The sequence below is a fragment of the Nothobranchius furzeri genome, chromosome 2 (assembly GCF_043380555.1).
Source record: "Nothobranchius furzeri strain GRZ-AD chromosome 2, NfurGRZ-RIMD1, whole genome shotgun sequence".
Taxonomy (NCBI): domain Eukaryota; kingdom Metazoa; phylum Chordata; class Actinopteri; order Cyprinodontiformes; family Nothobranchiidae; genus Nothobranchius; species Nothobranchius furzeri.
In genome coordinates, this window is record NC_091742.1 from 15331440 (window position 1) to 15343556 (window position 12117).

Sequence of the window (12117 nt, forward strand, 5' to 3'; positions counted from 1 at the left end):
GAATGATGCACCTTCTGAATGTGAGGGTGTCGTTGATCTCACCTTGTAGTTTGCGGTTCAGCTCCTGTTTCTCCTGCTCCAGACGCCGGATCCTTTTCTCAAATGCTTCCACCTCCTGCCCTCCACCTCCTCCCGTCTCCTGTCGGACCTCCAGAGCCGTGCGGCAGATGGCGCTGCGGTCCGAGAAGCAGCTGTCGGTGGTGAAGGTGAAGCCGACGAAGGGGAGGTGCTGCCCGGTGAAGCTGGTGTGAGAAACCGGAGGTCCGATGTCCTGAAGGGAGAAACAACACGGGGCCGTGATCCAAACCCTCATAAATGGTTCCGGTTCCTGTTCTGGGTCCAGCTCTCACCAGGTTCTTCAGCACGTCATCGTCCACGTCAAAGTTGGACGTGTCTGTGGGAGAGGACACGTCAGGGATATACGGAGCCTCCAGGGACCGGATGTTGTCCCAGTCAATCCCAGTGAAGAACGGGTGGCTCTTAAAATCCGAAATCCCGTTCAGCCCGAGCCGACGGTCCCTGGAGCAGAGCAGCCGCTGGATCAGGTCCTTGGCATCGTCGGAGACGTCGCTCACATGGGAGGGGAACTGGAAACGATCCTGGAAACAAAGCAGGATTAGGATTGGGGGGGGGGGGGGGTAAAGAGACAGGAATGGAAAGCAGAGTGAGACGACCGTCCACTGAGGGACACTTCCAGATTTAGAAGAAAGGAAGTAGGACGAGAGTCTGGAGACAAACATTTAACCTGGAAACTGCAGCAGACCTGCTGAACATGAGGCAGCACTTCAGCACAGAGTAATCAGATTACATAAGAACTGCGGCGGCGTGAGAGTTTCTGACCTCGTGGTTCATGATCTTGCCGTACGTCTCCACCAGCGACTCGGCGTAGAACGGCGTCTCTCCGTACAGCATCTCGTACATGCAGACCCCCAGAGACCACCAGTCGCACTCCGGGCCGTAGCGGCCCATCCCGTCCTCCATGGCCTGCAGGATCTCAGGGGAAATGTAGTCCGGAGTGCCGACCGCCACCGAGGACTGGACCTGGAGCCAAAACAGGAGGAACTCCGAGCTAAATACAAGAACCCGTTTTTAACACCGTTTTACTTAAATATAAAAAACCAAAACCCTCAAACTTAAACTGTCTTAAGTTTGAAGGACGCATCTCCTTCACGGACCATCATTTCTCAGGACTCATTGCAGGAAGAACTGGAGATACGAGGACAAAAGGGGAGAGAATTCCAGTTTTAAACGCTAGTTTATTAATATTAATATTAGTCGGTATAAAAACTAAAGGCCTAAAGCGGTTGTGTTGCTGGGCGTTAAACAAACTCGTATGGTGCTCATTAACCTGCTGCTGACAAGTTCGGCCATCTTTGGAAATTTGTCTTCAGACCAAACCTTAATAAAACATTATTTACTTGAACGACTAAAACCAACAAGCTTCAGGAGCAGAACAAGCCGTTTCTGTCTGCTGGTGCCCCGCTGCATTATGGGCTTCGTAGTTTAACCAGTTAAGACTCCCCAGACAGAACTAGAGCAGACAAATGTAATAAACCCGGTTGATTTGAGGTGTTTTAAGACCAAAAAGAAAAGATGCTGAGGAAACCATAAGATGAATCAGATAAAAGCTGAGGAGGGAACTAAAATCAGCAGCCAAGAGGAGACATGACACCTAAACAATCTGACCCAGGTCGGACAGGAAATAAAAACAGACTTTAGTTTCACAGAGAACCTCGGAGGAGGTCTGATCAGGGGAGGCGAGGTAAAAACCAACTTCAGCTCCGCGTGCAGATGGCTGCGGGCCGGACGCTGGGTGTTGTTCAGAACGTGCATCTGTGCGTCTTACCGTGCCATCCTCCATCATGCGCAGGCACGAGCCGAAGTCGGCGAGCCGAATGTGCCCATTGACGTCCAGAAGAACGTTGTCTGGTTTGATGTCCCTGCGGAGCACAAACACACATTCAGACGGAGAAAACTCTGAGCTCAGAGCGAACAATCGGATCCATCACGTTCTACAGAGTTCTAAAACGCTGCTCGACACACATCCAGCTGCTCCAGGAAGGAAAGTCCAAGGCTGAGCAGGATGCAACTACATCTCCCAGAAGACACTGCTGTCAGGAACAGCACACTTCCTGTTTCTGGCCACGACTGATGGAACCAGTTTGTGTACTGCTGTCACTATGCCCCGCCCCCATAAACAAACAAACAAACAAACAAACAAACACACAAACACACACACACACACACACACACAAACACACACACACACACACACACACACACACACCTGAACCCACCTGTGGATGTAACGCTGCTGGTGGATGGAGTGGATAGCCAGCACCATCTCTGCCACGTAGAACCTGGACATGTCTTCAGGAAGACGGTCCTCAAACTTACTGAGCAGCGTCAGCAGATCTCCGCCCACATAGTAGTCCATCACCAGGTACTGCAGGAGGACAGGTACACAGGTACGTGTGATGTTTACACGCCAGCGTGAGGGCTGAGGGGGAGGCGGGCTGTAAGAGTGATACCAACCAGGAAGTTGTCGTCCTGGAAGGCGTAGTGCAGTGTGGTGATCCACTGGCTGTCCCCCTTCACCAGGACGTCACGCTCCTCACGGAAACACGCCGTCTGCACACAGAACATATCAACAACACGCCAACATCACAGCTGCGCGGCAAGGATGAAGGCCACGCCCACCTCGGCTCTCTTCAGCATCTCCCACTTATTCAGGATCTTCATGGCGTAAACCCGCTCAGTGTTTTTCATCTTCACCACGGCGACCTGAGAGGAGGGAGGGGCAGCAGTCAAACATGTGGAGCATCAGACAACACCTGGAACACACACCCTGAGGATGCTGTTACTCCTCCAGATGTGTTTGTCCCCCCGAAGCCAAATAAACAAATAAGATAAGAGACTAAAAGCCACAACCCGACGTCTGAGCTGGACCAGCAGGAGACGAAGACTAAATCAATAATGACAACTTCATCCTATTATTGATCTGCTCCTGGTTTTCTACTTGACTGAATTATTAATAAACTCCTGTTCTCTGATGTGCTGCGAGGTTCAGTCGCCTTGACTGGGTCGGTTATCGGGTTCTAACCAGAACCACCGCATCTCAGTCACGCCGTTCCTGCTGTTTAAAGTCGCCTCCAGCACTTTTGAGTTCCCTCCTCCAATCTCACCACAGCGAGGAGATGAGCTTCCACCTTAGAGACGAAGACGGCTCTAGATGATGGTGACTTGGAGGTGGAGGTTCTCTAATGCGCAGAACCTGCAGGAGCTCCAGGAGCTAACGCTAACCTCAAACAAACCTTTGTAACCAGTTGATGCTAATGTAGTCGCCAACATCAGATCCATCTCCAGAAGCAGCTTCAGAGACAGTCACAAAACGGAACAGTTCTCCTTTCAATGTTCAAAACGATCTTTATGGGCTCGACACACAGGAGGCGACCCACGGCCAGCGGCAAAGCCGTCTACGCGTTCTGTTCCATGGCGAAATCGAATCTTTCGTTGTTTTGCTTGGCTGTGTCAGGTTGGAGGGAATTAAGGTTATTTAAGCGGTTCAGAGTTCAAAAAGCGGTAGATATGATGTTTCACAAGGTGCTGCTAGAGTTAGAGTTATCATAATCATAATTCGGCCTTTTTCAATCAATCAATCAATCAATCAAAGATACTTTACTAATCCCAGAGGGAAATTAGAGTTTCAGTACACACAATTCAGAGATCAGACATACATGGGCAAGACACATGAAAAGAATTGGTGACTGTGGTCATTCGCAACCCTGAGTCGTGAGTATTTTGTGAAATATTGTACGGTTCTGGGAAATCCGTCACAGCAAGTATCAACTTCTCCTCCACGTTTGCTCGGAGGTGTACGGAGCATCCTGTCCGCTCATTGGTCAGTGAATGAAACCTTCGTTGATTGGTCCTCGTCCGAGCGACAGCGATGAAAAGTTGAAAATATTTTCTGAGATCGCATCGCTGGGTCGCCTGTGCACGACACGTGCACGAGCACAAAATTTCACATGCACGTTTTTCGCGTTTCGCTTAGTAGGAGAGAGACCCGTGATTATCGCTTTGTCATGAATGTCTCACTGAAAATGAATGGAGGAGAGGCGATGTCGCCTCCCGTGTGCCGAGCCTTTAAAGCTGCCTTCCTCTGTGTTTGTCAGCTAATGAGTCGGAAACTCACTCCTTGCTTTTATGCAGCCATCTAACCCTAAACAACCACAGCAGGACCGATATCAACTCCTGGCTGTCACAGCAGAAAAGACTTAAATACAATCAGTAACTTCTGACCCACAAAATAAAACTTAAAGAAGCTGCTGAATGAAGTTTGTTGTTTATCAACCTGAACGAATCTCACGTACTTTAGTCAAGAGCAATGAGCTCCATAATTTTCAGTGGTATGATGTGTGTGTGTGTGTGTGTGTGTGTGTGTGTGTGTGTGTGTGTGTGTGTGTGTGTGTGTGTGTGTGTGTGTGTGTGTGTGTGTGTGTGTGTGTGTGTGTAGGACCTCTAAATGAAGCCTCATCAAAGGTCATATAACCATTAGCCTCTCACGCGGCTGTGTGGTTTCAGTGGTTTTTAGAGACCGTGTCCTCCTACCAGCCTCTCTTCAGGTGTTTAACAGACGAGACGGGTCGGGACTTGGACATGACAAACTCCTAAAGAGAGCATTTATGGGATATAAACTAATTTTTTCCTAGCTGCAGTAACTGAACTAACGCTGAGGAAGTGTGACCCCACCCAGCAACACACACCTACTTTCCCAATAGGTCTGATGTTATTGTAGCTGGGCATAAACTCAACCCCACACGTTTAATCCCAGGAGGTGTTGCAGCTCCACACGATGAGCCACTCTAACCTCAGACCAGACTGTTTCTCTGTCTGTTGTTCGGTTTTAGTCTGATCGTGGTTCCTACCGTCTGCAAGCAGAATGCTGCTCTGCTTTCAAAAATATGTACCAATTAGAGCTCTAGCATCGCCCGGAGGAATGCACGCCATCATCACACGTCCAAGCATGACAGACGCGTGTGGGTCAGATCTCATGTGGTGGAGCGTCACCACGTTGTGCAATCAGCCCAAACTCAGGCCGACTCTCAGCTGCTTCCTGGTCACATTTTGGTCTAATATCTGTAAAACGACTCGGCTAAAGACGATTTTCTGTTTAATACGGTTCCTTAATCAGGCGGCCATCTTCAATCAGACTGAAAACAAAAGATGATCAGTTTCAAACTTCAACGAAGTTTCATCAGCTCTATCCAGTGGTTCGTAAAATATATCGCTAACAGGCAAACGCGCACCGCCGCAGGTCAGCACAGAGCCGTGACGTGGACAGGTTCTGGTAAACCGACCACACCTGGAATACCTGTCTGTACACTCCTGCAGCGAGGTGCTCTGATGTGTGTTGGAGGTGGATTTGTGTGTTTGTGAGGACCAACCTGAGTCCTCACAAGTCCAACAACACCAACCTGTACGTGTGTTTAAATCCTGAGGCGGCTGACAGGTGTGGCTCAGACACACCTTTCCTCTGGTATGCGAGCAATGCGCGTGCACACACACACGCACACTCAGCAACAGTACACAGCTGCCACAGTTACACAACAGGGTGTTCAGCACAGCGATGCTCCTGTCTGAGAAAGGCTTTGGTGACGTTCCCGGGGTGAACGTTCCCATGCAGAATAGCCTGCAGCCGATAAGGAAAAGCTGCAGCTTCAGCGTGCACAGGAAGTCCCGGAAACTCTGGCATCCTGTTGGATCTGATCCTGTTTGAGGAGAAACTTGTATAAATGTGTCCACTCTAAGCACACCTAGAGGAAGCTGGTCCTGCCTAGAACATGGCTACTTTCGTTCTCCTCCAGCTAAAAACCACCAGAAACTTCGTGCAAGCTAAGACACGGGGAAGCGGGGACAAGCACTTTCTTGCAGCGCGGTTTCTGTCTCTGAATGTTTGAGCCTGAAAAAACAACAATGAGGGATTCTTCTAGCTGCAAGTGAGAATCTAGAGGCTGCATTTAAAAATAACCACAATAAAAATGTTTAATGCTAACGAGACCAAAGCAGGAGAAATTTAAAACGTCACAAATCTGTTGGAAAACATTAAGCAAAACTCTTATTTTGAAGGAGTAAAAGTTTTACTGGTGTAGATGTGTTTCTGTGAAGGTTAACATTTCCAGTTCAAACCCAGCCGAGCTCCCGGGTCCGTCCCTGATCTGATCCGAGATCTGCTGCTGAAGAGAATAAATAACAGGCCACAGCAGCGGTTCGCAGCTGCAGGATTCTGATTTTCACACGGTTTATATTTTACTACGATTAATGCCACAGACCGAAGAATAGCATCCCGGTTTACTTTTAACTTAACGTGTTCCGGGAGAGCCGCCAGACCTCAGATCAGCGGTCGCTGTGTTCTTCTGGACTTGTTTTCTGTGAGCGACACAGAAGTCTGAATACTGAATGAAACAAAGACGCTAAAAGTGATTTACAGTTGTTTTCAGTCAGTGAGACGAGTCTGGCGGCGTGGACTTTGGCTTCAGCCGTAATCAGACAGCAGGTGAGTTACTGAATGACCGACCAGACAAACAACTCGGAGCCTCTGGAGGAGGAACCTGGGATACTTTAGGAGCCGTTTAAAATGAACTTTAGGTAACGGTAAACAACTCCTCTTTGGCCTGCTTCCTGAAGGGCCTCTGGTTGTTGACATGGAGTTCTGATTTCATTAGCAAAACAAAATCAGCTAAATGAGCACTTCTGCTGCATTCAGGGTCAAGGTCAGGGTTAGTACGGACGGCCTGCAGTCTCAGCCGATAACATCCTCATCACGATGCGGCACATTTTCTGTACATTCTGACCCGTCTTCTGGTGGAAGTGTGGCTAGAGTGAAGCTAACGGGTGCTAAAAGACGTCAACAACAACATGAACGTTTCTCCCACACTGAACGTTGTTCAGGGACCGCTCTGCTCTAAAGTGTGTGTTTAGAGTTCAACGTGTAACTGCTGAAGGCCTCCAGCAGACCTCTTCACCTCAGCTCGCTGTAACACACCCCGTCGCCTCCGTCAACGCCACACACAGGAAGCTACAACCCAGTCTCCTCCGGGTACTCCGGTTTCCCCCACAGGTCACAACATGCCCTATAGGTTATAAATTGTAAGTCGCTTTGGATAAAAGCGTCTGCTAAATAAATAAACATAAACATAAATAAACAGTCTCTCATTAAAGCGAGGCGACGCGTTGTTTCATAGCTTTTATCCACAAAGCAACAAATTAGTCCTCCTCCTTGGTTTTGGTTCTTCCATTTGGAGCAAACTGACGCTCGTTCCCGTCTACAACAGTCCCATCTCTCCTTCCACGATGTCAGACTCGTGCCAGCGTCCATGTTGGATTGTGGTTTATTTATCACTACTAGGGTTGTCACGGTGTGAAAATTTAACCTCACGGTTATTGTGACCAAAATTACCACGGTTTTCGGTATTATCGCAGTATTTTTTTAAACATGCTACATTTTCACACAATTAAATAAACCCTGTATGTCAGAAAATATTGTCCTCAGTTTGTGTCTAAATTTTGCCTAAAATTAGTTATTTTGTAATTATGTTGTTTATTTGTTTACATTTTTCCCCTTTAGTCTTTAAAATACCAATATTTGCCCATAACTTCTTATTTCCTGTCTGTTTGATGTCATCATTTAAAAATATTAGATCAGATGATACTCAAGTAGCCTTCTAATCAGATACTTTTTTACCCTTACTTGAGTAATAAACCGTATAACAGGAAAATATTGCCCTCGGTTTGTGTCCTTCCAGTGAGATTTGCAGATGTGGGAAAATGTCATCAATTCATAATTATTGTCGGAGAGAGACCAACTCTTATCTGCCCCTGGGAGCCCCGTAATGCATAGCGTCATTTCAACATGGGGGTGTCCGCGACACGGTTTATATGCAGGTAGCGGCGCTGCGGCTGCTTTATATAGCGACTCGTTGCATTCTCCCTCAACCCAAATCCTCGGATCACGCATTTGAGCTAAAACGCTAACGTTAGCTTGCCTTGCGTTGACTGTAGAGATGTGGGTGATGGTCACGCAGATGTGTCATGAGATTTGAAGCGTTGCTGCCTTTCACAGACACTTTTTCTGCACGTGCCGCAAACAGGATAGCAGTCTTCCATCAACTGTCCCTCGACATTCTTCAAATATCCAAAAGATGCCCGTACTTCAGACTTTGTCTTCTTTGAGGGATGATAAATGTCCTGAGTGCTGCCGTCTCCTCCTTTGGCCATTATTTCAGCTTTAGCTTCAAGAAAGTTTTGGTTGTAAACAACAAAGTGCGCATGTGCTGCCGGCAACTTCAGCAGATGATACGGTGGCTGGTAAGGGTCACCGCACCTACACCGCAGCCACGGTAATCCACCAAGATAATATATTTCTTTTAAAAACAAGATGGTTATTATTACTGTCAACTTTTTTACCGGGGTTTACCGCTACACCGGTTACCGTGACAACCCTAATCACTACTGATGAAAATTACAACTATATGTACACTATGATATAAACTGATGGGAAAATTTTAATTAATGATGTTTTTAGTTTTATGTCATAATATAAAACACACTTGACTTAGGCTGCACACAGACTAGCAGTTAGCTCATTAATCCTGAAAAGCCAATTCTCTGAACTGAGGCCATTCAGGAAGTTTAGACCAAGTGTAAAAGGAACGTTTTCAAATGCCCAGCTGATTGATTAGGAACGTCTGCTCTGAGCTCAGATGTCCTTTTATGTCCACAGAGACGTGTTCACAGTGCATCGATACATAATTAGCAACAGGATGCCTTGGTGCTTCCTGTCTCCGTCATTTTCACATCCTTGTCACCCGTCGCTCGGCTCATTGTTCTGTCAGCTGCTCAATAAAGAGAATGCAGTTAAGTTAGTCTCAACAATGTTTGGAGTGTGCTGGGAATTCTCCTCATTCCTGCAACACATCCCTACAAGCTGGGATCAGGAGTTTTATTCTCTTGAAGGAAATGACACCAGCAGCTGGAATTTTTAGGGAATACTTTATCCAACATGCAAAAAAAAAAGAGGGAGGGTCCATTTTATTGTCAATGTCAGAGGGGCTCAGCCGGGCTTTTGTGTTTGAGTCTAGGGTAAAGTTTTTCAGTGGGTCACTTTTAATAACTAAACACCCGCAAGAAATAAAAAAGGCCTAAAATTGAGTTCCTGTTTCTACAAAAGAAGCAAATTTTCTTCTTTCAGACAAATTTTTTTTCCCAATATTTATTCTTTAGAATAATCATTTTTAGATTAAGAAAATTAGAGTTTTGAAAAGTAAACATATAAAAACAGGAGAGAACGGGAACCTGTTTCAGCTGACACTTTCAAGCATTAGTAACTCGGTGAAGAGGTGGAGAAGCATGGGTGGGGTCTTACCTCGCCGAAGGCTCCTCGGCCGATCACCTTCAGCATCTCAAAGTCGTCCCTGTGCAGCCGCATGTCCTTCACTCTGGTGGTGAAGGGCTTGGCTGCAGACACACAAACACAAACGTTCAGAGAACAGATCCTTCCTGCTAAGGAGTGGGGGCACTAGGACCCCGCAGCCCCTCACTCATCTTTAATTCATCTGATCGGGAATCAGATTTATCTGGGTCACACAAAGTGGAGGGGGAACCAGAACATCAGAGCAGCAGCAGCTTCCCTCCTCCACAGATAGAAGCAGAATTGAACCTGAAACCAGGTGCAACCTCTGGACCATTATTCTGATGGAGACCTGACACCCAAAGACTATTCAGCAGCAGAACCAGACCCGGTTCAGTTTGAGTCTAGATCCAGATCCAGTTTAAAAGCAGGAAAAGTTTCAGTTCCTGGTTTACTCCCATCAGGACCACTGGGTTTGAAGGGAAAGTTGCACCAAACAGAGTTTCAGTTCTCTTAAGGTGGATCGCCATGGTAACGTCTGACGGTGACATAATCTGCAGTGTTTATGAGATGTACCACCCTTTTCACAGATTCTTTCCTGAGAAAACGCTTGTTCAAATTAAATCAAACAGAAACAGCATCGAAATGCTCAGAGTTGAGTCCGTTTCTGCGTCTGAAATGACGACATCGCTGAAGGTTCTGGAAAAATCAGCAATCATCCTAAAAGTCCAAATGCTAATCGAACACAAACCACAGATGCAGATCAGAAATCATCAGCTGGTTTTCTGTGACTTTTAAGCCTCCGACGCTTGTTTTAACACTGAATGTGTCTAATGTCAGGTGGTCGTTCACACTAACCGTAAAACGCTGCCTTTCAGCTGACCAAACCAGGAAAGATCAGAACTGATCTCCAGGTAGAACTTGGTTTTCTCAGGTAACAACGAGAAATTAATGTGAGATATGCTTCTCAGCACAGCTCCAAACTACCCAGAATGCAATGTGGAGGACTCCTGTTTCTTTGTCCAACAACCATCAGCTCATGAATTAACACAACAAATGTTTGGTTCGAGTTCATCCCTCTACCAGAGACGCATCCGTCTGACCATCAGAGACAGAAACATCTGAGACTTAAGTAGCTGCTGGATCCAGGTCACACAAATCAGGACAGACTCTTAAACAGGGACAGGCTGAACCAGGACAATGTGGGCCAAACTGGGCCACTGAGCAGCTGCCGTTTCCACTCATCTGCACTAAAAACAGGTACTTTGTGTTTTAGTTACACGCACAAACCGATCCAACACCTTCATCCTGGAGAACCTTTAATCCCCAGACCTCCAGGTTCACCTGAGACCACAAACCTTTACTGAAATCTAGACTTTTTCTCTGAGCCAGAGAAGAGTCGTTCAGGAATCGTTGGATTCACCCTAAAAAATCCTTTAGCAACCCAAACGGATCTTTCATCCGCATCTGAAAACCCTGATCCCAGCAGCATTCTCCCTCCTGGACGCCTTGAGGAGCCTGGATCCTCACTAAAGGAACATCTCCAACCATTTAAACCATCTGTGGTCTGAACACACTTAAATATATCATTGGGAACGGAGTTGTAAACCGCTGCGGTTTCTGTGCTGAATCCCTCCTTTCTCACAGGATCACACCCATGACGGAGGGAGGATCTGGGAACCATCCTTCTCCTGATGCCCATCTTTGGGACTGGTTCTAAGAAAACCTCATGGGGAAAGCCCTTGGAGGTTTTAGGACATCTAAGAGATTCCACCAGGAGGGGTACTAAACCCTGCCAGGCTGCATCCGGAAGCAGAGCATCCTGTATCAGAAGAAGCATCAAACTGTCCTTGGTGACATCTCTGAGGAGCAGCTGATGTTTCCATGGAGGTCCATGATTCACGTATGTGTGGTTGTTTGATGGAACACCTGGTTCTGGTTCTTACCCCATTCCAGGAAGTCTGTGATGTGCTTCTCCCTCTTTAACGGAGAGTTGCTGCACTCGGTGAAGAGACACAGCAGCAGGTCGAGAAGCGCCTCCACGCTCAGACATCCCGCTTCCTTCTGCCCCAGCAGGAGCTCCTCCAGCCGCTTCAGACGCTCCTGAGCAGACATCCTGGCCGGGAGGGACGATCCGCGCTCCCGTAGAAACTCTCACCACAGCCCGGCCCTCTGCGCCTCCGCTTCCTGCCCTGTCCGCTACCAGCAGCTAGCGCGTTAGCTCCGGGAAAACATTCCCGACATTTTGAGTCGCCGGGATGTCGGTGAGTCTGGGCGTCTCCGCTGGTTACCGTCGCTCCGAACAGCCTGTAGGCCCGTGTCTCTCCGCCCTCAACATCGGCTTTAATCCGCTAAATCTGGACTTTCCTCTCAGAAATCGGGACGTCGGGAGGAGCGTCGACTCTCAGGCTGACTGCCGTGGCTTCATGTCCGCAGGTCGGTTTACCAGCCCAGAGACAGGTCCGATAAGCTCCGAAACCGGCTCGGCTGGACTCAAAATGTCGGTCGGTACCGGGGGGTAGTGTTTCGGAGAACTAGAGACGATTTTTGAACAGTTTGAAGCGCCTGCCGGTGTGGCTGAGCAGTGGGAATATGGCTGAATCCAGGTCGGATCATCCAGAACAAACGAAACATATTTCTTTCGCTTCCGGTTATGGGAACTTCACAATAAAATTCTCGAGCGGTCCAGTTTGTGTGGGATCTCAATA

General features: G+C 47.7%; 1 protein-coding gene across 8 annotated transcripts in view; it reads right to left on the reverse strand.

Moving 5' to 3' along the window:
- Positions 1–11737, reverse strand: part of cdc42bpb (CDC42 binding protein kinase beta (DMPK-like)) — a 30766-nt gene extending 19029 nt beyond the window's left edge. For all 8 annotated transcript variants that reach the window (XM_070548810.1, XM_070548809.1, XM_070548808.1 and 5 more), the window contains exons 1-9: positions 11356–11737; positions 9425–9516; positions 2701–2784; positions 2536–2631; positions 2298–2446; positions 1847–1940; positions 841–1041; positions 351–599; positions 43–271 (exon numbers count right to left, since the gene is read on the reverse strand). In XM_070548810.1, the coding sequence (XP_070404911.1) occupies positions 43–271; positions 351–599; positions 841–1041; positions 1847–1940; positions 2298–2446; positions 2536–2631; positions 2701–2784; positions 9425–9516; positions 11356–11524 (1363 nt within the window). In that variant the 5' untranslated portion in view covers positions 11525–11737. The remainder of the gene's footprint in view (positions 1–42; positions 272–350; positions 600–840; positions 1042–1846; positions 1941–2297; positions 2447–2535; positions 2632–2700; positions 2785–9424; positions 9517–11355) is intronic.
- Positions 11738–12117: the final 380 nt, after the last annotated feature.